This window comes from Mobula hypostoma, chromosome 6, assembly GCF_963921235.1.
Source record: "Mobula hypostoma chromosome 6, sMobHyp1.1, whole genome shotgun sequence".
NCBI classification, from domain to species: Eukaryota; Metazoa; Chordata; class Chondrichthyes; order Myliobatiformes; family Myliobatidae; genus Mobula; species Mobula hypostoma.
Window position 1 is genome coordinate 106,200,780 of NC_086102.1, and position 24,208 is coordinate 106,224,987.

At 41.9% G+C, this 24,208-nt stretch overlaps 1 protein-coding gene across 5 annotated transcripts in view; it reads left to right on the forward strand.

Moving 5' to 3' along the window:
* Window positions 1-24,208, forward strand: part of stk16 (serine/threonine kinase 16) — a 59,145-nt gene that overhangs the window by 14,091 nt on the left and 20,846 nt on the right. For 3 of the 5 annotated variants that reach the window (XM_063051364.1, XM_063051366.1, XM_063051363.1), the window contains exons 2-5: window positions 5,867-5,977; window positions 7,424-7,643; window positions 19,837-19,970; window positions 22,848-22,968. In XM_063051364.1, the coding sequence (XP_062907434.1) occupies window positions 5,892-5,977; window positions 7,424-7,643; window positions 19,837-19,970; window positions 22,848-22,968 (561 nt within the window). In that variant the 5' untranslated portion in view covers window positions 5,867-5,891. Of the gene's footprint in view, window positions 1-2,794; window positions 3,191-5,866; window positions 5,978-6,594; window positions 6,650-7,423; window positions 7,644-19,836; window positions 19,971-22,847; window positions 22,969-24,208 lie in introns of those variants that run through there. The other 2 variants (XM_063051365.1, XM_063051367.1) reach the window with 2 other exon arrangements.

A 24,208-nucleotide genomic window follows, 5' to 3' on the forward strand; every position in this document is an offset into this window, starting at 1 on the left:
TACCAATCTTAGTCGATGTACCAGAGAAGGCATCCTGTCTGGATGCACCGTGGCCTGGTTTGGCAACTGCTCTGCACGTTACTGCCTCACTGCCTCAGTAAAGCAGCCAGCATAATCAAAGAGCCCACCCAGCCCGGACATTCTCTCTTCTCCCCTCTGCCATTGGCAAGAAGGTACAAAAGCCTGAAAGCATGTTCTACCAGTTTCAGCTTCTATCCAGTTGCTGTAAGATCATTAAATGGTTCCCTAGTATATAAGATGGATCTACTTTATTATAACCTTGCACCTTATTGTTTACCTGCACTGCTCTTTCTCTGTAATTTTTACACTTTATTCTGTATTGTTATTGGTTTACCTTGTTCTACCTCAATGTACTGTGCAATGATTTGATCTTCAAGTATGGTACTCAAGAAAAGTGCTTTACATGACAATAATGAACCAGTTCCAACTCCAACTTAAATTGACAGTTCTTTTCCCCTACATAGGTTGCTTACCTGGTGAATTACCCCAGCTGATTGATTTTTTTTTCGGATTAAAGCATTAGCAGTGTCTTGTGTCTCTGGTCATTTTTTCCTGCTGACAGTGACTCCATAGGCACATCATCTTCATTGTTTGGCTTGTCTCTGGTTTCCATAAAACATACAAAAATTACAGCAGAAGTAGGTCATCCACCTCCCTGCAGACTCAGCTTTAGTTATTCATGAGCTTTACCCCTCTGTCACCTAGTACTGCTACTACCTGTGTCATTCAGTCTGCACCCAATCAAAATATATATTAAATACTGATAGGGTAAATGCAAGTAGTCCTTTCGCCCGAGCCCGAGTGAGATTACAACTACAGGTTAATGTTGAAAGGTGGAAAGTTAAAGGGGAACATGAGGGTGAACTTCTTCACTCAGCGTGGTGAGAGTGTGGAACAAGCTGCCAGCAGAAGCAGTGGATGTGGATTCAGTTTCAGTATTTAAAGTAAGTTTAGATAGGTACATAGATGGGAGGGGTATGGAGGGCTACAGTTCAGGTGCAGGTCAATGGGACAAGGCAGAGTAATGGTTCAGCATGGACTAGTTGGGCTGAAGGGCCTGGTTCTGTGCTGTAGTGCCCTTTGATTCAATGACTTTCCCTTTCGTTCTCTCTCTCCACTCCGTTCTCAGTAATTTATGTTGCTTTAACATAGATCATAGAACACTACTGCTTTTTGATCCATGATGTTGTGCTGTCTTTTTAAACTTCCTCTAAGTTCAATCTAACCCTTCCCTCCCACTTAGCCCTACATTTTTTTTCAACTTGTGTCTATCAAACAGTCTCTTAACTGTCCCTCATGTATCTCCCTCTACCACCACCCCTGGCTGTGTGTTCCAAGCAGCTGCCACTCACTCTCTGTATATAAAAAAAATACCTCTGACATCCTGCCTTTACTTTGCTCCAACAACCTTAAAATTATTCCCTCTCGTATTAGCTATTACTGCCCTTGGAAAAAGGCACTGGCTGTCCACTTGATCTATGCCTCTTATAATCTTGTAGACCTCCATCAAGTCACCTCTCATCCTCCTTTGCTCCAAAGAGAAAAGCCCTGGCTTGCTCAACCTATCCTCATGAGACTGACTTTCGAGATTTGATAAAGATCTATTGAGTTGAAGCAAGGGACAGAGCCGTCTCTATTTCCTGAGAAGACTGAGGTCCTTTAACATCTCCTGGACGATGCTGAGGATGTTCTACGAGTCTGTGGTGGCCAGTGCTATCATGTTTACTGTTGTGTGCTGGGGCAGCAGGCTGAGGGTAGCAGACACCAACAGAATCAACAAACTCATTCGTAAGGCCAGTGATGTTGTGGGGATGGAACTGGACTCTCTCACGGTGGTGTCTGAAAAGAGGATGCTGTCCAAGTTGCATGCCATCTTGGACAATGTCTCCCATCCACTACATAATGTACTGGTTGGGAACAGGAGTACATTCAGCCAGAGACTCATTCCACCGAGATGCAACACAGAGCGTCATAGGAAGTCATTCCTACCTGTGGTCATCAAACTTTACAACTCCTCCCTTGGAGGGTCAGACACCCTGAGCCAATAGGCTGGTCCTGGACTTATTTCATAATTTACTGGCATAATTTACATATTACTATTTAACTATTTAAGGTTCTATTACTATTTATTATTTATGGTGCAACTGTAATGAAAAACAATTTCCCCCGGGATCAATAAAGTATGACTATGACTATATTTTTTCCTCAACAAATGTTGCATGGCCTACTGGGGTTTTCAGGATACACTATTTCCATTCCTTGCACCTGCACTTATTTTGGTTATGAATCAAGGTCAGATGGGATGACAGACAGACGTGACACTAAATGACCTGCTCTCTTGTTCTGATCCAGAAGATCCACATCATATTTACACTTAATGGCCACATTACTAGGTACTAGGAAAGTATCTAATCTGCTGATCATGTGGCAGCAGCTCAGTGCATAAAAGCATGCAGACATGTAGTCCAATTGTTGTTCAGACCAAACATCAGAACGGGGAAGAATTGTGATCTAAGTGACTTTGACTATTGAATGACTGTTGGTGACATACTGGGCAATTTGAGTATCTGATAAACTGCTGATCTCCTGGGATTTTCACAGGCAACAATCTCTAGAGTTTACAGAGAATAGTATGAAAAGCAAAAAAAAAACATGTCCAGTGAGTGCCAGTTCTGTGGGTGAAAATACCTTTTTAATGAGAGAGGTCAGAGGAGAAAAGCTGGATTGCTTCAACAGTAAGGCGACTAACTCGAATAACCTTACTTTACAACAGTGGTGTACAAGAGGGCAATCCTGAACGTGCAAGATGTCAAACCTTGAAGTGCATGAGCTGCAGAAGCGGAAGACCACTCTGGGTTCCATTCCTGTGTCTAATAAAGCAGCCAAAGAGTGTCTTTCACTTAATGCCTGCGTCTGGAATCACAGCAAAATCAACAGGAGCTGCCACATGGTTTTGTGATCTTGTATCACAATTCAGTCATGACTAATCTTCTATCTCGACATCATCCAATGCACTCTCTCTCTGTTACATTATTACCATTGCCAGTCCAAATTTTGATCATATGCAAGAACTAACTTTCTGTGTAGAAAATTACAGAACTGCTCATGTTAATGAACCAGCCCATGAGGATCACCTCACTGCTTTTGCTCTACTGGTTTAATTAAAAATGTTAATATACGTTTTTGATTGTAATTTACCGTATATAAATAAGGCATGCACTTGAGGTAAGAGGGGGTGAATTCAAAGGAGATGTGAGGGGCAAGTGTTTTACACAGAGAGTGGTGGGTGCCTGCGGTGGTAGCAAAGGCAGAGTTAACAGACATTTAGGTAGGCACATGAATGTGAGCAAAATGGAAAGATATGAACATTGTGTAGGCAGCAGGGAATAGTTCAGTTGACATTTGAATACTGACTTAATTGGTTTGGCACAACAATGTGGGCCACAGGGCCTGTTCCTGTGCGGTACTGTTCTGTATTTTGTAAATTGCACCATACTGCTGTTGCAAAACAGCAAACTTCACAATGTTAGTTATAATAAAATTGGTAAAGACTGAAATAGGTACAAAAATTTAAGATATACATTTTAATAACATTAATTCGACCTTCAAGAGACATAGACAAGGGTGACCACTGTGTCAAACTCTGTTTTGTAGAGTTTATAAGATTGGTAAAATTTTCTCGAAAAAGATTCTTAAAGTTCCTTGTTACTGTAATACCAAGATAAGAGAATTGATTGTTAACTACTTTAAAAGGGGGATCATCGAATACTAAAGCTTGTGCTTCTCTATTAATTGGAAATAGTTCACTCTTATATAAATTAAGTTTATAACCAGAAAGCTGACTAAATTTATTAAGAAGTGGAAACGTTAAGGGTAAGGAGGTAGTCAGGTTTGATATAAAAAGTAAAAGATCGTCAGCCTAAAGGGAAACTTTATGCTCAACACCTCTCCTCCAAATCCCCATCAATTCAGCACAGCTACAAAACACAATGGCAAGTGGCTCTGTATATCCTTCCTAAATTTTTGTATCTATTTCAGTCTTTACCCATTCTTATTTCTAAAGCTTTTTTTGATGGGTTAGATTCTATTATTTCGTCCTATCTATGGAAGGGTAAACGCCCTAGACTTAATAAAACTCACCTTCAAAAATCTAAAAAGGTCGGTGGTTTGGCCTTGTCTAATTTTGGTTTATATTATTGGGCAGCCAATACTCGTTGTCTTATTTTTTGGTCTTTCTTCCATAATAAGTCTGACTGCCCAAAATGGGTGGCAATGGAGTAGAACTCTACTAAGGATTTTTCTATTTCTGCACTTCCTTGTTATTTGCCTAAACTTATTTTTAATCCTCTTATCAGACATACTTTAAAAATATGGGCTCAGTTTAGAAAATTTAATGGTCTTCATGGTTTTTCTCTCTCTAGCCCGATTTTACACAGTCATCTTTTCCTACCTTCTATACGGGATTCAACATTTTATGATTGTATAGAAAGGGTATTAGACGCTTTGAAGATCTTTTATAGATAATTGTTTTGCAACTTTTCAACAACTGTCTGTAAAGTTTAATCTACCTAATACTCATTTCTTTAGATATCTTCAAATTAGACATTTCATTAACCTTTTAATATCAAACTTTGCTGAGATGCCTGAGAAAAATGTTCTGGACTTGTTCCTTTGTATCAATCCATTGGGTAAAGGGTAAAGGTTTAATATCTGCTATTCGGGATAAGTTAGTGATCTTGAGGCACGCCCCCTTCGATAAAATTAGAACTGCCTGGGAACATGATCTAAATATCTCCTTATCTGATGCGGTTTGGGATTCAATTCTTAAGTCAGTTAACTCAACCTCTCTATGTGCTCGCCACTGCCGTTTGCAGTTTAAGGTTGTACACAGAGCTCATATATCTAAAACTAAATTATCGCGGTTTTACCCCGACATTAGTCCTCTTTGTGATAAGTGTAAAGGGGCTGAGGCTTCCCTTATTCGTATGTACTGGGCCTGTCCCAGTCTAGAGAAATTCTGGAGAGAAGTTTTTTCAACCCTATCTCATATTCTTAATTACCATTTAGAACCTGACCCTCTGCTTGCTCTTTTTGGCACCTTGGGTGAAGGTGCTCTTTTTATGCACTTCAGTCGACTAAACGTTAAACATTATCTTTTGCCTCTCTCTTGTCTAGCCGGTTGGTTCTTCTTAGGTAGAAAGATGCTGCCCCACCCACTCACATTCAATGGCTTAATGATATTATGGCCTGTTTAGACCTTGAAAAGATTCATATTCACTTCTTAATTTGGACATAAAGTTTCATAAGGTGTGGGGACCTTTTCTTGAATATTTTCATAACTCCTCTTCAGGTTAAGTTTATCCTTTTTTTTGTATGCTACAATCCCTTTCAGCTTTTTTTTGTAAGTTATACGGTTTTTTTTGTTGTGAATTACTTTATACTTTTGGTAGTTGGCAGTATACATTCTTTTTTCCTTTATATATTTACAGTTCTCTGGGGTTGTTGGCTTGGGTTTTTTTTCAGTGGGAGATTGGGGAGGATACTAATTTTCCATAACTCTATTTTGGGTGCTTTTTTTATTGTTATGAATTATATATATTGGATTTGTTTGTTTTGCACTGTATAAATCTCCATTTTGTTGTTGGGTTTTTTTCTTTTAGTTCTATTGTAGAAACGCATAAAAAAATTTTTAAAAATAATAAAATTGATCCTGATTCTCTGGGAAGTGAATATGAACTTGTTACAGTCATGGTGGATTGTATTTCTGCGAGTGGACACTTGTTTATAGAACTGTGATCTACAGACTTTTCACTTGGAAAATGATTCCTACTTTCCTTTTGATTAGTGACCTAAAGGATGTCCCTTCAACCATGGGCCAAGCTATCTGCATCTGCTCTCGTGGGATAATCACCATTGACAATAAGCGTTATTTATTTATCCAAAATCTGGATGAGGGGTATGTTATTGCTACTTTGTCTGGCCTCTTTGTTTCAACGTAGTTATGCTTCAATGCAATTTTGGATTGTTGTAAAATTAATTTAGCACATTAATGCTCAGTGGGTAGGGAGGGCTATGAGATAGGTGCAGGGCAATGGGACTACCCAGAATAAACGTTCACATGACTAGATGGGCAGAATGGCCTGTTTCTGCTCTGTCATGCTTATGACTCTGACTATAATTTGGAAAACAGAAATTCTAGGTTACAGCGAAAGTGCAGGAGGAATGAGTCGTGCAAAGGAAGTGTCTCCGATACAGTAAGTCCAAATGAGCACACATCACAAGAGAGGTAGATTATGCTTCATTTTCTGTGGTTATCTGATTTAACCAAGGCCACATTTGAAGTATTTATTCGATGGCTCTGCTAGCTGTTAATTCAACGTGTCACTATCCCACAGTTTTGTTAATGTATTTATCTGCCAATGTGGGGCTTGTCAATCACATTTACCACATCAAACACACAGCCCTCATATTTGAGAATTCATAAGGAAAGCAAACTACAAAATGAAGGTTTGGAAAGATAAAGATAATGAAGCCAGTTTTTCTGTTTTCTCTTCACTACTCCTGCTGCTTCAGCTGCTGAGTTATCTGAAGAAAAGAGGGCAGAAGGTCAGACACTTAAACTCAGAAGGTACGGAAGCTGTATGAACGTCATCTCAAAGAGGGTCTCTCACGGTTCTTGTTTACTTAGGGGACATGGGCAGCTCTACCAAGCCTTGCTATACGCTCTATGGTCGCACTAGATAGAATCATAGAACACTACAGCACAGAAACAGGCTCTTTGGCCCATCTAGTCCACACCAAATTATTATTCTGCCTACACAAAGTGCTGGAGGAACTCAGCAGGTCAGGCAGCTTCTATAGAGAGGAATAAACAGTTGACATTTTGGACTGAGAAATCAGTCCTGATGAAGGGTCTCGGCCCCAAACATTGACTGTTTGTTCCTCACCATAGATGCTGCCCTGTGAGTTCCACCAGCATTTTATGTGTGGTTTTCTGGATTTCCAGCATTTGCAGAATCTTTTGTGTTTATGTCATTCTGCCTAATCCATTGACCCACAGCTGGACTATAACCCTCCTCACCCCACCCTTCCAAATTACTCTTAAATCGAGCCCACTGGATGAGCTCAGTGGGTCAGGCAGCATCTTTGGAGGGAAATGGACAGTCAACGTATCCAGTTGACTCCTTTCATCTGGACAGGTGGGAAATGGACAGATGATATTTTGGATAAAGGGTCAAAACTCAAACTGTCGGCTGTCCACATTCCTCAGCACATCCTGCCTGTCCTGCTGACTTCTTTCAACATCTTAGGTGTTGTTACTGTTTTTACAATCTACAGACTCTTGTGCCTCCATAAATGTTACTTTGAAATCTTGAAGTTTTGATATCCCTTTCTGCCCCAGGGGTTTCAGTTATGTAGATCTTGTGGAGAGTGTACAGGATGGCAAGTTCTATGCCCTTAAACGCATCATCTGCCATGACAAAGAAGACCGGAAGAATGCACTCACCGAGGTGGAAATGCACCGAATGTTCAACCACCCAAACGTCCTGTCTCTAGAAGCATACAGCATCATAGACAAAAGTCCAAAGTGTGAGACTTGGCTTCTTCTGCCTTACATTAAGGTAAGTCAAGCCTTCTGTTCACTTAGCAAAGAATTGTAAGTTACACAACTCTGTGCCTGCAGCGAGGAATTGGGGAATTACTATGTTAACATAAATTTATTGTTATCTGATTTATCGCTGACTTGTATGACTTGAAATTTGTTGTTTTGCGGTAGCAATAGAAATTTTCCTCACAATGAGAATCATCTCATTGCCACTTTTCTACAACAGGCTAATGGCACTGGGTTATATGATCTTTCTCGCTGACACATTGGGACAAGAAAGGAATAAATAACATTTCTTTCTGCACTGTATCTCAATCAATCAATTAATTAGAACATCATAACAATTCTGGTCACTCTATTAATAGGATGCTGCCTGGATTAGAGGTTGGACTAATTTCAGTTGTTTTCTCTGGATCAGCGGAGGCTGAGGTTTATAAGATTATGGGAGTCATAGACAGAGTAGACAGGGTTGAAATGTCTAATACCAGAGGATACGCATTTAAGATGAAGGTGGGTGATTTCAAAGGAGATGTGAGGGGCAAGTTTTTTACGTAAGGAGTGGTGGGTTTCTGAAATGCGCTGTCTTGGGTGGTGGCAGACACAAATACGTCAGGGACTAAAGAGACGTTTAGATAGGCACATGAATGTGAGTGATGTGGACATTGTGTGGGCATAAGGGATTAATTTAGTTTGCCATTTGATTACTAATTCATTTGGTTCGGCACAACATTGTGGGCCACAGGGCCTATTAATGTGCTGTACTGTTCTATGATCTATGTTCTTAACCAGGGGTCCCCAACCTTTTTTGCACAGCAGACTGGTTTAATATTGACAATATTCTTGCGGACCGGCCGACCGGGGGGAAGAGGTGGTGTTCAAGTAGGGTTAAACTCACCTCAACATGTCTTTTAAAGTTAGGGTTGCCAACTTTCTCACTCCCAAATAAGGGACAAAAGTAGCAGTCAAATCCCGGGACACTTTACCCCAAGAAAGACTAGCATGACCGTGAAGCCTTGCGCGGGAACCTGTGTACGTATGTGATGTGCGCATGCGCGTACGTGCCAATTTTCTCCCCACAAATCAGTTTTGCCTTCATCTTCCTGACTACACTGTACATACGTTATTTCTACTTTATATAGGCTGTGTATTTATCATATCATTCCTGCTTTTACTATATGTTAGTGTTATTTATTTTCGGTTTTATGTGTTATTTGGTATGATTTGGTAGGTTACTTTTTGGGTCTGGGAACGCTCAAAAAATTTTCCCATATAAATTAATGGTAATTGCTTCTTCTCTTCACGCCATTTCGGCACAAAAAGTTTCATAGGATTGCTCTACCTTAGCGGGGGAAATACAGGACCAACCAATTTAGCCCAATATACGGGATGTCCCAGCAAATACGGGACAGGTGGCAACCCTATGTTCAAGTTCAACAATGCATGACAGGGAATGAGGAAAGGTGCAGCTGACTCATACCGTTTCCTCACGGCCCGGTAGCACATGCTTTGCAGCCCGGTACCGGTCCACGGCCCAGTGGTTGGGGACCGCTGTTCTTAACAATCAAGCATAATGACTTTGGCCAGCAAGGGCATTTTACCCTCAAGAGAGTGGAAAGATGTAAGATTACTATGAATTACAAAAATGGATTAACAATGCAAACAAAAATAATGAGGCAGCGTTCATGGACTCATGGACTGTTTGGAAAATCTGATGGTGGAGGGGAAGAAGCTGTTCCTGAATCATTGAGTGTGGGTGTCCAGGCTCCTGTTTCTCCTCCCCACCATACAGACATGTACTGTATGGTAAGCATCCTTAGTGATGGATGTTGCCTCTTGAAGATGCCCTCCGTGATGGGGAAGGTTGTGATCATCATAAATATAAAAGATGATAATTAGCTTTATTTGTCTCATGTAGATCTAAGCATTGAAACATCCAGTGAAATGCATCATTTGCTTCATTGAGCAACACAGTGTGCTGGAGCAGCTCACATGTGTTGTGATGCTTCTGACACCAACATAGTATGACCAGAACTTACTAACCCTAACCCATACATCTTTGGAATTTGAGGGGAAACCGGAGCCCACAGAGGAATCCCAAGCAGTCACGGGAAAATATTGCATTGCCTGTCTAAAAGGATTCAGTCCCTGGATGAAACAATGCAATCATGAGAAGAACTACTAATAACAGAGTTCAAAGTTGAAAGTAAAATTTATTATCAGGGTACATACATATTACCACATACATCCCTGAGATTCTTTTTTTCTGCAGGTCATCTTAGCAAATCTATAGAACAGCAACTGTAAACAGGGTCTGTAAACTGTAAGCATCAGGAACTGTAAAGAAACTGTGCAAATGCTAGATAAATAATGAGCATGAAATAACTGGATAAAAGAGTCCTTAAGTGAGTGTAGTTATCCCTTTATGTTCAAGAGCCTGATGGTTGAGGGGTGGTAACTGGTCTTGAACCTATTGATGTGAGACCTGAGGCACCTGTACCTTCTACCTGATGGCAGCAGCAAGAAAAGAGCATGGCCTGGGTGGAGAGGATCTTTGATGATGGATGCTATTTTTCTACAGCACCTTTTCATGTCGATGTGCTCAATGGTTTGGAGGGTTTTACCTGTGATGTACTGGGCCAAATCCACTACCTTTTGTAGGATTTTCCACTCAAAGGCATTGGTGTTCCCATACCAGGCTGTAATGCAGCCAGTCAGCACACTTTCCACACACAACTATAAAAGTTTGCCTAGGCTTTCGATGATGTGCCAAATCTCTGCAGACTCCCGAGGAAGTAAAGGCGCTGTCATGCTTTCTTCGCAATTATGTTTATATGACAGGTCCTCTGAGACAGTGACGCCCAGGAATTTGAAGTTACTGACGCTCTTCACTTCTGATCCTTCAATGATTACTGGATCACCGACCCCTGGTTTCACCCTCCAGAAGTCTACTATCAGTTCCTTGGTCTTATTGACATTGAGAGAGAGGTTGTTGTTATTACACCACACAGCCAAATTTTCAATCTTCCTCCTATATCCTGATCCATCACCAGCTTTGATACAGCCCACAACAATGGTGTAATCAAACTGTAAGGGTGAAAAGACCATGATAGGAGTTAAATACAGGCCTCTGAACAGCAGCCAGAATGTGGGATACAAATTACAGTGGGAGATGGAAAAGGCATATAAAAAGGGCAATGTTATGATAGTCATGGGGGATTTCAATATGCAGGTAGATTGGGAAAATCAGGTTGATGCTGGATCCCTAGAGAGGGAATTTGAGGAATACCTACGAGCAGCTTGTGATTGAACCTACTAGTGAAGAGGCAATTCTGGATTGAGTATTGTGTAATGAACCAGATTTGATTAAGGAGCTTACGGTAAAGGGACCCTAAGGAGACAGTGATGATAAAATCATAGATTCACCCTGCAATTTGAGAGAGAGATGCTGAACTCTGCTATATTAATATTACAGTGGAGTAAAGGGAATGACGGATGTGTGGGAGAGGAGCTGGCCGAAGTAGATTGGGAGGTGACACTAGCAGGGATGACAGCAGAACAACTAAGGCTGGAGTTTCTAGAAGCAATTTGGAAGGTCTAGGATAGATGCTTTGCAAAGATGAAGAGGTATTCTAAAGAGAGGATGAGGCAACCGTGGCTGATAAGAGAAGTCAAATGCAGCATAAAAGCAAAAGAGAGGACGTATAATATAGCAAAAATGTGTGAGAAGTTAGAGGATTGGGGAGCTTTTAAAAAGCATCAGAAGGCAACTAAAAAGCCATAAGGAGAGAAAAGATGAAATATGAAGTTAAGCTAATCAATAATATAAAAAGGGATAACAATTTTTTCAGATGTATAAAAAGTAAAAGAGAGGCATGGCTGGATATCAGACTATTAGAAATTAAAGTTGGAGAGGTTGTATTGGACTGTAGAAGATACTAGCAGTATGCCGGAAATTCAAGACTGAAGTGAGTGTAGTTGCTGTTACTAAGGAGCAGGTGCTTAAGAAGCTCAACGATCTGAAGGAAGAGAAGTTACCTGCACCAGATGGACTGCACCCCAGGTTTCTGAAAGAGGTAGCTGAAGAGATTGTGGAGGCATTAGTTATGATCTTTCAAGAATCACTAGATTTTGGAATGGTTCTAGAGGATTGGAAAATTGCAAATGTCACTCCACTCTTTAAGAAGAGAGAAATGCAGAAGAAAGGAAATTATAGGCCAGTTAGTCTGACCTCAGTGTTTGGGAAGATATTGGAGTCCATTATTAAGGATGAGGTTTTGAGATACTTTGAGGCACATGATAAAATAGGCCAAAGTCAGTATGGCTTCCTTAAGGGGAAATTTTGCCTGACAAATCTGTTGGAATTCTTTGAGGAAATAATAAACAGAGTATACAAAGGTGAGTCATTGGATGTTGTTTACTTGGATTTTCAGAAGTCGTTTGACAAGGTGCGGCACATGAGGCAGCTAACAAGATAAGAGCCCATGGTATTACAGGAAAGATACTAGCATGAATAGAGGATTGGCAGACTGGGGCAGACAAAGAGTTGGGGATAAAAGGAGTCTTTTCTGGTTGGCTGTCGGTGGCAAGTGGGGTTCTGAGGGAGTTGGTGTTGGACTGCGTCTTTTCACGTTATATGTCAACAATTTTGATGTTGGAATTGATGGCTTTGAGACCAAGTTTGCAAACAGTGCAACGACAGGTGGTGAGTCAAGTAGCGTTGAAGAAGTAGGGGGTGTGCAGAAGGACTTTGACAGGCTGAGAGAATGGGAAAGAAGTGGTAGGTGGAATGTAGTATAGGGAAATACAGTCATTCATTTCGGTAGAAAGAATAAAGGTGTAGACTGTTTTCTAAATGGGAGATCATTCAAAACTCATGGCTGCGAAGGGACTTGGGAGTCCTCATGCAGGCTTCCCTAAAAGTCAACTTGCAAGTTGAGTCAGTGGTAAGGAAAGCAAATGCAATGTTGGCATTCATTTTGAAAGGACTAGAATATAAGAGTAAGGATATAATGCTGAGGCTATATAAGGCATTAGTCAGACCACACTATACAAGACCACAGTATTGTAAACAGATTTAGGTCCTGTGTCTCAGAAAAAGATGTGCAGGATCGGATAGGGCAGTGGTCCCCAACCACCGGGCCGCGAAGCATGTGGTACTGGGCTGCGAGGAAACGATATGAGTCAGCTGCACCTTTCCTCATTCCCTGTCACACACTGTTGAACTTGAACATAGGGTTGCCAACTGTCCCGTATTTGCCAGGACATCCCGTATATTGGGCTAAATTGGTTTGTCCCATACAGGACTGCCCTTGTCCCGCATTTCCCCCACTAAGGTAGAGTGTTCCTGTGAGACCTTTTGTGCTGAAATGGCGTAAAGCGAAGAAGCAATTACCATTAATTTATATGGGAAAAATTTTTGAGCGTTCCCAGACCCAAAAAATAACCTACCAAATGATACCAAATAACACATAAAACCTAAAATAACACTAACATATAGTAAAAGCAGGAATGATATGATAAGTACACAGCCTATATAAAGTAGAAATAATATATGTACAGTGTAGTCGGGAAGATTCAGCCAAAACTGATTTGTGGAAAAAAAAATCGGCACGTACGCGCATGCGCACATCACATGTGCGCACACAGGTGCCTGCGCAAGGCTTCATGGTCATGGTAGTCTTTCTCGGGGTAAACACAAGTGTCCCATCAACACACACAAAAACTGCTGGTGAATGCAGCAGGCCGGGCAGCATCTATAGGAAAAGGTACAGTCGACGTTTCGGGCCGGGACCCTTCGTCAAGATTTGACTGCTACTTTTGTCCCTTATTTGGAAGTGAGAAAGTTGGCAACCCTAACTGTAAAAGACATGTTGAGGTGAGTTTAACCCTACTTGAACACCTCCCCACCCCAGTCGGCCGGTTCACAAGAATATTGTCAATATTAAACTGGTCCACAGTGCAAAAAAGGTTGGAGACCCCTGGGATAGGGCCCTTAGGAGGTTCACGAGAGTGATTCCAGGAATGAAAGGGTTTATGTATAATGAACGATGATGGCTCTGGGCCTGTAGTCGCTGGAGTTTAGAAGAATGAGGGAGTATCTCATTGAAACCTATTGAATATCGAAAGGCCAAGACAGAGTTGATATGGAGTGGATGTTTCCTATAGTGTCTGAGTCTAGGACAAGAGGACACAGCCTCAAAATAGAGATATGTCCATTTAGAACAGAAATTAGGAATTTGCGAGAAGGTAGTGAATCTGTGGAATTCGTTTTCGTAGACGGCTGTGGAGGCTAAGTCTTTGGGTATATTTAAAGTAGAGGCTGATGGGTTTTGGATTTGTAATGGTGTCAAATGCTACAGGACGAAGGCAGGATAATGAGGTTGAGAGGGATAATAAATCAGCCATAATGGAATGATGGAGTAGATCTGATGAGCCGAATGGGCCAATTCTACTGTCCTGGTTTATGGTCTTTCCACTTTACAACCTTAGTGTACTTTCGAATTACCTGAACTGATAGCACCATCACTTCTGAATCTGAAGGTTGTGAGATGAAGTCAGGCTCCAGGAATAGAAACATAGAAAATAGGTGCAGGAGTTGGCCATTCGGCCCTTCGAGCCTGCACTGCCATTCAGTACGATCCTGGCTGATCATCCAACTCAGAACTCTATACCTGCCTTCTCTCCATACCCCCTGATCCCCTTAGCCACAAGGGCCATATCTAACTCCCTCTTAAATATAGCCAATGAACTGGCCTCAACTGTTTCCTGTGGCAGAGAATTCCACAGATTCACCACTCTCTGTGTGAAGAAGTTTTTCCTAATCTCGGTCTTAAAAGGCTTCCCCTTTATCCTCAAACTGTGACCCTTTGTTCTGGACTTCCCCAACATTGGGAACAATCTTCCTGCATCTAGCCTGTCCAATCCCTTTAGAATTTTATACGTTTCAATCAGATCCCCCCTCAATCTTCTAAATTCCAGAGAGTATAAGCCTAGTCGATCCAGTCTTTCATCATATGAAAGTCCTGCCATCCCAGGAATCAATCTGGTAAACCTTCTTTGTACTCCCTCTATGGCAAGAATGTCTTTCCTCAGATTAGGGGACCAAAACTGCACACAGTACTCCAGTTGTGGTCTCACCAAGGCCTTGTACAACTGCAGTAGTACCTCTCTGCTCCTGTTCTCGAATCCTCTTGCTATGAATGCCAGCATACCATTCGCCTTTTTCACCGCCTGCTGTACCTGCGTGCCACTTTCAATGACACCCAGGTCTTGTTGCACCTCCCCTTTTCCTAATCGGCCACCATTCAGATAATAATCTGTTTTCCTGTTCTTGCCACCAAAGTGGATAACCTCACATTTATCCACATTAAACTGCATCTGCCATGAATTTGCCCAGTCACCTAACCTATCCAAGTCACCCTGGATCCTCTTAGCATCCTCCTCACAGCTAACACTGCCGCCCAGTTTTGTGTCATCCACAAACTTGGAGATGCTGCATTTAATTCCCTCATCTAAGTCATTAATATATATTGTAAACAACTGGGGTCCCAGCACTGAGCCTTGCGGTACCCCACTCGTCACTGCCTGCCATTCTGAAAAGGTGCGATTTAGTCCCACTCTTTGCTTCCTGTCTGCCAACCAATTCTCTATCCACATCAACACCATACCTCCAATACCGTGTGCTTTAAGTTTGCACACTAATCTCCTGTGTGGGACCTTGTCAAAAGCCTTTTGAAAATCCAAATATACCACATCCACTGGTTCTCCCCTATCCACTCTACTAGTTACATCCTCAAAAAATTCTGTGAGATTCGTCAGACATGATTTTCCTTTCACAAATCCATGCTGACTCTGTCGGAAGATTTCACCGCTTTCCAAATGTGCTGTTATCACATCTTTGATAACTGACTCTAGCATTTTCCCCACCACCGATGTCAGGCTTACCGGTCTATAATTCTCCGGTTTCTCTCCCTCCTTTTTTAAAAAGCGGGGTTACATTAGCCACCCTCTAATCCTCAGGAACTAATCCAGAATCGAAAGAGTTTTGAAAAATTATCACTAATGCATCCACTATTTCTTGTGCTACTTCCTTAAGCACTCTAGGATGCAGACCATCTGGCCCGGGGGATTTATCTGCCTTTAATCCCTTCAATTTACCTAACACCACTTCCCTACTAACATGTATTTCCCTCAGTTCCTCCATCTCACTAGACCCTCGGTCCTCGGAATCTAACCGTTCCTCTGGGATAACTGTTTAATATTTATTGCATGTTGTATCAGTAGAGGTGCCCTCTTTTAGATAAAGCATGAAGTCATATCTCTGTCTGGCAGCATTTTTGGAGACGAATAGTTTTGGACAGTCAATATTTTGGGCCAAGACCTTTCATCAGGTCCTTCATTAGTCCTGATGAAGAATTGCAACCAAAATATCAACTGTTTATTTTTCTCCACTGGATGCTGGCTGCCCTGCTGAGTTTCTTCAGCAATTTGTGTTTGTTGCTCAAAATTTCCAGCATCTGCAGAATCTCTTGTGTTCATAGTTCTGTTTTCTCCTCTGTGTGGCTGTGAGAGATCTTATTGTACAATTTGAAGAAAAGCAGGAGTTATTCCTAGCTTCCTGCATATTGTCAGAAGGGCATCTGATGATAGGTAAACACTCGCCAGAGTGTTTTCTTAAAACTATCAAGACACTGGCAGACCTGCTCTGCATTACCAGGCTGTGGATTCATTTCAGATTTGCCAGATTTGAATGTTTTCCTCTGATTTTTCCCATTGCATTTGTGCAGTGTCTGATTTCAAACACTAGGTGGGGCTGTGCTGCTCCTTGTGCAGATACAGCAAGAATTACGAATAAGTTGAACTACAAATAAAATAGAAGGTGTCTCCAAACCGATTTGAGAAAATTGTCTAGAGCTGTGTCATAGAATCTCTTCTCTGGATGTTCGCTCAGTCTCTCTCTCTCTCTCTCTGGTATTTGGGACATAGCACGGTTGTCATTTTTGATCCTGAGATGGACATCTGACACCATAACTGTCATTTGTTTATCTCTCACTCTATGGCACCGAAGGTCATTCCCTGTAGCCTCTCTGGCTAATCTTCCTCAGTACCACAAGATCATCACAAACTTGTCTTCTTAGTGGACTCACTCACTCCTGTACTCACTGTTGTACGTTGCTTGCGGTGAGGCAGATCTTTGATACAAAATGTTGATTCTCGTCTCCTCTTCGCATTGGGGGAATTGGCCTTTTTTTTCCTCCCCCATTGGGCTTGTGATGTTTAAACTGCCACTTCTGTAAGAAAGGATGTGCTGGCATTGTTGAGAGTTAAGAGGCGATTCACAAGAATGATCCCAGGAATGAAAGGGTTAACGAATGAGGAGCATTTGATGGCTGCCGGACTGTACGTGCTGGAGTTTAGAAGAATGAGGGGAATCTCATAGAAAGCTACTGAATTGAAAAGCTGGATAGAGTGGATGTGGAGAGGATGTTTCCTGTAGTAGGGGAGCCTAGGACCTGAGGACAGTCTCAGAATACAAGGATGTCCCTTTAGAACAGAGATGAGAAGAAGTTTCTTCAGCAAGAGGGCAGTGAATCTGTGGAATTCATTGCCACAGGTGGCTGTGGAGGCCAAGTCTTTGAAGCAGAGGTTGATAGGTTCTTAATTAGTGAGGGTGTCATAGATTATGTGGAAAAAGCAGGAGAATGGGGTTGTGAGGGAAAATAAATCAACCGTCATGGAATGGCGGAGCAGACTCGATGGGCCACATGGTCTGATTCTGCTCCTCTGTCGTATGGTCTTATGAGAACATCATACTCGACTTGAATGATCACACTACTACCTGTAATTGTAGGGAAGAAGCTACAGTGCAAATTTAAGCATGTTTTTACAACAGCATGGTGGTGTAGAGGGTGGACTTACTGTTTCCCCTTGGCAAGCTACAGCTCTTTGCTGTCGTGGTACTATTCCAGCAGGGATATGCAAGGTTGTTGACATGAGTTGATAGGAGCCAGTGATCCTATCATTTGCCAAGTACCTAGGATGGAATTCAAATGTTAAAACTCTCCACTTCTCAACCTTTCTTCTAACTTTAAAGATGCGCCTTGATATATGCATGTTTTGACCAGCTCCCTTTTCAATCATCTGCCAAATATCCATTTTCATGACATGAGAGATTTCTGCTGGAAACACAGATCAACGCAAAAAATGCTGGTGTGATTCAACAGGTCAGGCAGCGTCTGAGGAGGGGAATAAATAGTCAATATTTCAGGCTGAGACCCTTCATCAGGATTGGAAAAGAAGGAGGTAAAAGCTAGAATAAAAAAGGTGGGGTGGGAGGGGGAGGTGTACAAGCTGGCAGGTGATAGGTGGAAGAGATAAAGGGCTGAAGAACGTAGAATCTGATAGGATAGGAGAGGAGAGTGGACCATGGGAGAAAGAGAAGGAGGAGGAGAACCAGAGAGGCTGGTGGTGGGTGGTGAGGAGAAGAGAAGAGGTAAAAGGAGAACCAGAATGGGGAACAGTAAAAGAGAGAGGGGAGAAGAGAGAAATTACTGGAAGCTAGAGAAATCAATCTTCATGCCATCAGGTTGGTTGCTGTCCAGATGGAATATAAGGTGTTGCTCCTCCAACCTGAGAATAGCCATATCCCTTTTCAAAATTCAAGATTTATTTATTGTTATTCCTCAGTACATGAGTGTAAAGGAGAAAAGATGATTGTTGCTCCAGATCCAATGCAACAGAAAAGAAACACAAATATAACTATAAAAGCAATGCTATAAAACACAATGCACAGATACGTAGTCTGATTTTATGTACAGAAATTGAATTGAGTTGACTTTATTACTTGCATCCTTCAAATACATGAGGAGTAAGTCTCTGTTCAGATGTGTAATGTGCAATTATAGTAACTTATATTGATGATCCTGTTGTACATAATATTTATTATAACATAGAAATAAAGTGACACTAGGTGATGTGTACGTAGTGGTGGAGGGGTAGGTTACTGGGTGGAGGTTGATTTGCAAGTAACCTTTAAAGTAACTTGGAATCTGCTATCTTAAAGATTTATATAAATGTGTGTTGTAACTAGGTGAATAAATAAAGTCACAACTAGGATTTATGCCATGTCTCATATCATCAGTATGCTGCGAAGAACTTCCTGTCCAATGAATTCAATGACTACAGGCAGCAACTTGTGGGATGTGTGTAAAGGTCTCAGTTCTTTTTGGAAACTTTCAGCTCTGTCTGAACTGTGCCTAGTGAGCACCTAGGTCTAATGTTTCTGCTGTGCTAGTTAATGACAGAAAGAGGCTCACGGACTTTAACAGCTTCAAGCGTTCAGAACTGCTTCACAGCCATGAAGTACACTTGAAGACGGAGCTACTGTTGTTACTGTGGGGAAATATGGTAGCTAGGTTTGCACCCTCGAAAATTCTTGCAAACAGCACAGCAGTGTAGCAGTTAGCACAATCACTTTACAGAGCTAGCAATTACCAATTAGGGTTCAATTCCCACCGCTGTTTATAGGAGTGTGTACCTTCTATCTGTGACTGCTTGGGTTTCCTCCGGTCAGGGTTCCTCTCACATTCCAAAGACCTAGAGGTTAGAGTTAGTGTGTTGTGGGCATGTTATGTTGGCACCTGAACCATGGCAACCTTTGCAGGCTGTCCCCAACACATTGTCAGACTGTGTTGGTCATTGATGCAAACCGACACATTTCACTGTATATTTTGATGTACATATGACAAATAAAGCTAAGCTTACTTTAAAGTTGCTGGTGAACGCAGCAGGCCAGGCAGCATCTATAGGAAGAGGCGCAGTCGACGTTTCAGGCCGAGACCCTTCGTCCTGACGAAGGGTCTCGGCCTGAAACGTCGACTGCGCCTCTTCCTATAGATGCTGCCTGGCCTGCTGCGTTCACCAGCAACTTTGATGTATGTTGCTTGAATTTCCAGCATCTGCAGAATTCCTGTTGTTAAGCTTACTTTATCTTACTTTAAATGATCAGCTTTTTTGTTTTGAATTGTTCATTAAAATAGTTTCTAAGGATCTTTTGCATCCACTGAAAGGGTAGAGGGGGCTGTTTCTGTGCTGTGTAGAGCATAGTGCTCTATGAATCTAAAACTCTATCAAGCATCTGACCCAGATTGAAAACGATGCCTCTGTTTTAATCACAGAGAGTTAGACCATTTCCAACTCTTCCCTTACAGAATGGCTCACTTTGGACAGAGCTTGAGAAGCTGAGAAATGCTAATAACTTCATGGCTGAAGAACAGATACTAAGCATCTTCCTAGGACTCTGCAAGGGACTGAAGGCTATCCATGACAAGGGCTATGCACACAGGTAAATCTTGTCCTTTAACTGTGTTTAAGGAGAGACGTAAAGGGGACTGGAGGCAACTTTTTCACATAAATGGAAGTGGGTATGTGGGAGGAACTGTCAGAGGAAGTGGTAGAGGCAGGTATAATTACAGCATCTAAAGGACACTTAGATTGGTACGTGGATAGGAATGCTTTGGGGGAATATGGGCCAAATGCAGGCAAGTGGGATTAGCTGAGCTAAGCAAATTGGTTGAGGCATGGATGCGTTGGGCTGAAGTGAAAGTTTCTGTGCTTTATAAATGTATAGCTCTGTAACTTGTAGGCATTGAACATCAGTGAGGTGTGTGTGAGATCCATAATCTATAGATACTACTATTGCTTCAGGCTTGCAAGATGATGCAATGAAATTATAAACCTCCTCTATGTACAGTGCCTTGACATAGTATTCAGCCCCCACAACTATTTTCATATTTTGTTGTCTCATTTTCTAAATTTAAAATATATTGAAGTAGGATTTTTGAGCTGATCTAGAAAACTTTGTGCATCATGCTTAATCAAAAGAAAAATTTCAAAACCTGTCAACAATTTGCTAAAAATTAAAAACCAAACTAACTAATTTCCCAACTAACCTGGAACAATTTGTGCAATTTTGCAAAGAGGAATGGGCAAATCTTGCTCCATTACGTTCCGCAAAGCTAATAGAGACTTATCCAAAAAAACTCCTAGCTGTAATAGCTGCAAGAGGTGACTCAACTGTCCTGAGCAAAGGGAGATAAATGCCTTTAAACTGCCGACATTTCAGTTTTTGAATTTTTAGTATTCATGCTTTAGGAGCATGTGATTCACAAATAAAAATTCTCTGTTAAATTGATAAAAATCCCTGGTTGTAATACTCATTTATGTGAGCATAGGGTTGGGGGCTGAATAATTTTACAAGACACTGTATGTAAAAAATCCAAAGGCATTATGTTGAAAAGGAGGAGGAAGGGAGTTCTCCCTAGTTCCCTGGATGATCTTTATCACTCAATCAACCTTGTCTTTTTTTAAGAAAGTAATTCCATTTCTGTTTATGGGAGACAGCCACATGCAAATTAATTATCACATTTTTTACATGACATCAGTGGTGAGTGCCTGGAATGTGCTGGGTGCTGGTGCATGCAAGTACCATGGAGGCATTAAGGAGGCTCTTGGATAGGCACACGAATGTGCAGAGAATGGAAGAATAGGAACATTGCGTAGACAGAAGGGATTAGTGTAGTTAGGCATTTAATTATTTTGGCACAACATTGTGAGGCAAAGTGGCTTTTGCTGTACTGTTCCCTGTCCTAACGGTGAGGACATTTCAGAAAAAACAACATACACAAAATGCTGGAAAAACTCAGCAGGCCATGCAGCATCTAGGGAAAAGAGTATGGCTGACGTTTCGATCTGGAGAGAGAAAAAGAGAAAGAGTCAGAGTAAGGAGATGAAGGGTGAGGGGAGGAAGAAACACAAGGTGAAACTTGGGGGGGTGGGTGTGCGGTGAAGTAAAGAGCTGGGAAGTTGATTGGTGAAAGGGATACTGGGCTGGAGAAAGGGGAATCTGATGGGAGAGGACAGAAAGAAAAAGGCGAGGAGCACCAGATGGGCAGGTGAGGAGATAAGGTGAGAGAAGGAAAAGGGAATGGTGAAGGAGAGGAAGGGTTGGGCATTATCGGAAGTTTGAGAAATCGATGTTCACGCCATCAGATTGTAGGCTACCCAAATGGAATAAAGGGGTTGCTCCTTCAACCTGAGTGTGGCCTCGTCGTGACAGTAGAGGAAGCCATGGACTGACATATGGGAATGGGAAGTGGAATTAAAATAGGTGGCCCCTGGGAGATCCCCCTTTTTCAGGTGGATGGAGTGTAGGTGCTCGTCGGGTCTCACCGATATACAGGAGGCCACTCTGGCAGCACTGAATGCAGTAGATGACCCCAACAGACTCACAGGTGAAGTGTTGCCTCACCTGGAAGGTCAATTTGAGGCCCTGAATGGTAGTGAGGGAGGAGATGTAGAGGCAGGTGTAGCACTTGCTTGTAAGGATAAGCACCAAGAGGGAGATCAGTGTTGGAGGGACAAATGGACAAGGGAGCAATCTGTATGGAAAGTAGAAAGTTGAGGGGGAGGGAAGGATGTGCTTGGTGGTGGGATCCTGTTGGAGGTGGCTGAAGTTACAGAGAATTATGTGTTGGATGCGGAGGCTGGTGGGGTGGTAGGTAAGGACAAGAGGAACCTTATCCCAGATGGGATGGAGGGAGGGTGGGGTGAAGGCAGATGAGTCTGAAATGGAAGAGATGCGGTACAGGGCAGCATTGATGGTGGAGGAAGGGTAGCACCTTTCTTTAAAGGAGGAGGACATCTCATTCGTTCCAGAATGAAAAGCATCATCCTGAGAGCAGATGCGGTGGAGACAGAGGAATTGAGAGAAGGTGATGTCATTTTTACAGGTAACGGTTAGAATGCCTATATTCCAGGTAGCTGTGAGTCAGTGTGTTTATAATAGACATCAGTGGATAAGCTATCTGCAGAGATAGAGACAGAGAGATCGAGAAAGGAGAGGGAGGTGTCAGAAATGGACCAGGTAAGTTTGAGCAACACACCCAAAATGTTGGAGGAGTTCAGCAGGCCAGGCAACGTCTAGTCGGAAAAGAGTTCAAGCCGAAACATCGACTGTACTCTTTTCCTAGATACTGCCTGGCCTGCTAAGTTCCCCCAGCATTTTGTGTGTGTTGCTTGGATTTCCAGCATCTGCAGATTTTCTCTTGTTTGTGACAGGACATTTCAGAAGTACTCTACTTAACAGATTGTAATGTGAGAGATGCTGACATTGCAAATGAAACTATAAATGATTTATCTTTCATTGTTCATGCCATCTCAGGGACGTGAAGCCCACAAATGTTCTTCTAGATGACAATCAGCAGCCTGTACTTATGGACCTGGGGTCGATGACAAAGGCTAGGATTGAAGTCAAAGGGTCACGAGAAGCTTTGACAATCCAGGTAAAAGAAAGTCTGTTGAAAATCAGTTTTTTATATATATGTGTGTGTGTGTGTGTGTGTGTGTGTGTGTGTGTGTGTGTGTGTGTCTGTATACATATACCCACATACAACACACATAAAAGTTGCTGGTGAACGCAGCAGGCCAGACAGCATCTCTAGGAAGAGGTACAGTTGATGTTTCGGGCCGAGACCCTTCGTCAGGACAGGACTTATTTATACATATATATATATAAAACTTTAGTTCCCACCCATCACAGGATAATTGTTAATTTTTCATTTTATTATATAATACAATCTTAATTAGTTAGCAGTTATAATCACAATCAGAGACCAGCTGTCCCATTATGTCTTCTGATTCTCTGAAAGAGCTTACTTATTAGTTCCAACTCTCAGTCCTTTCCCATATCCTTTTTGAAATATTCACACTCAGTGGCCACTTTGCTAGGTACCTCCTGTACCTAATACTTCCTGTTTTAGAGATACAGTGTGGAACAGGCCCTTCCAGCTCAACGAGCCGCACTGCCCAGCAAACCACCTATTTAACACTAATCACAGGACAATTTACAATGACCAATTAACCTTCTAACCAGTACATCTTTGGACTGTGGGAGGAAGCCAGAACACCCAGAGGAAACACACAGTCACAGGGTGGACGTACAAATTTCTTACAGATGATGCCAGAATTGAACTTCAAACTCCGACACCCTGAGCTGTAATAGCAATGTACTAACCACTACAATATTGTAGCGCCTATGGTAATGAAGCAGCCGCTGAGTTTATATTCGTGGTTTTCTGCTGTGTAGCCCATCCACTTCAAGGTTTGATGTGTTGCGCGTTCACAGATGCTCGTTGGTGCACCACTGTTGTTAACACATGGTTGTTTGAGTTACTGTCACATTCCTGTCAGCTTGATCTGGCCATTTTCCTCTGACCTCTCTCATTAACAAGGCGTTTTCACCCACAGAACTGGCATTTGCTGGATTTTTTTTGTTTTTCTCACCATTCGCTGTAAACTCTAGAGACTGTTGCGTGCGAAAATCCCAGGAGATGGCAGTTTCTGAGCTACTCAAACCACCCTGTCTGGCACCAACAATCATTCAAAGTTCAAAGTCTATTTATTATTGCCATATACAACCCTGTAATTAATTTTCTTATGGACATACTCATAAATCTATAGAATAATAACCATAACAGAATCAATGAAAGACCACTCAAACCAGAGTGCAGAACACAACAAACT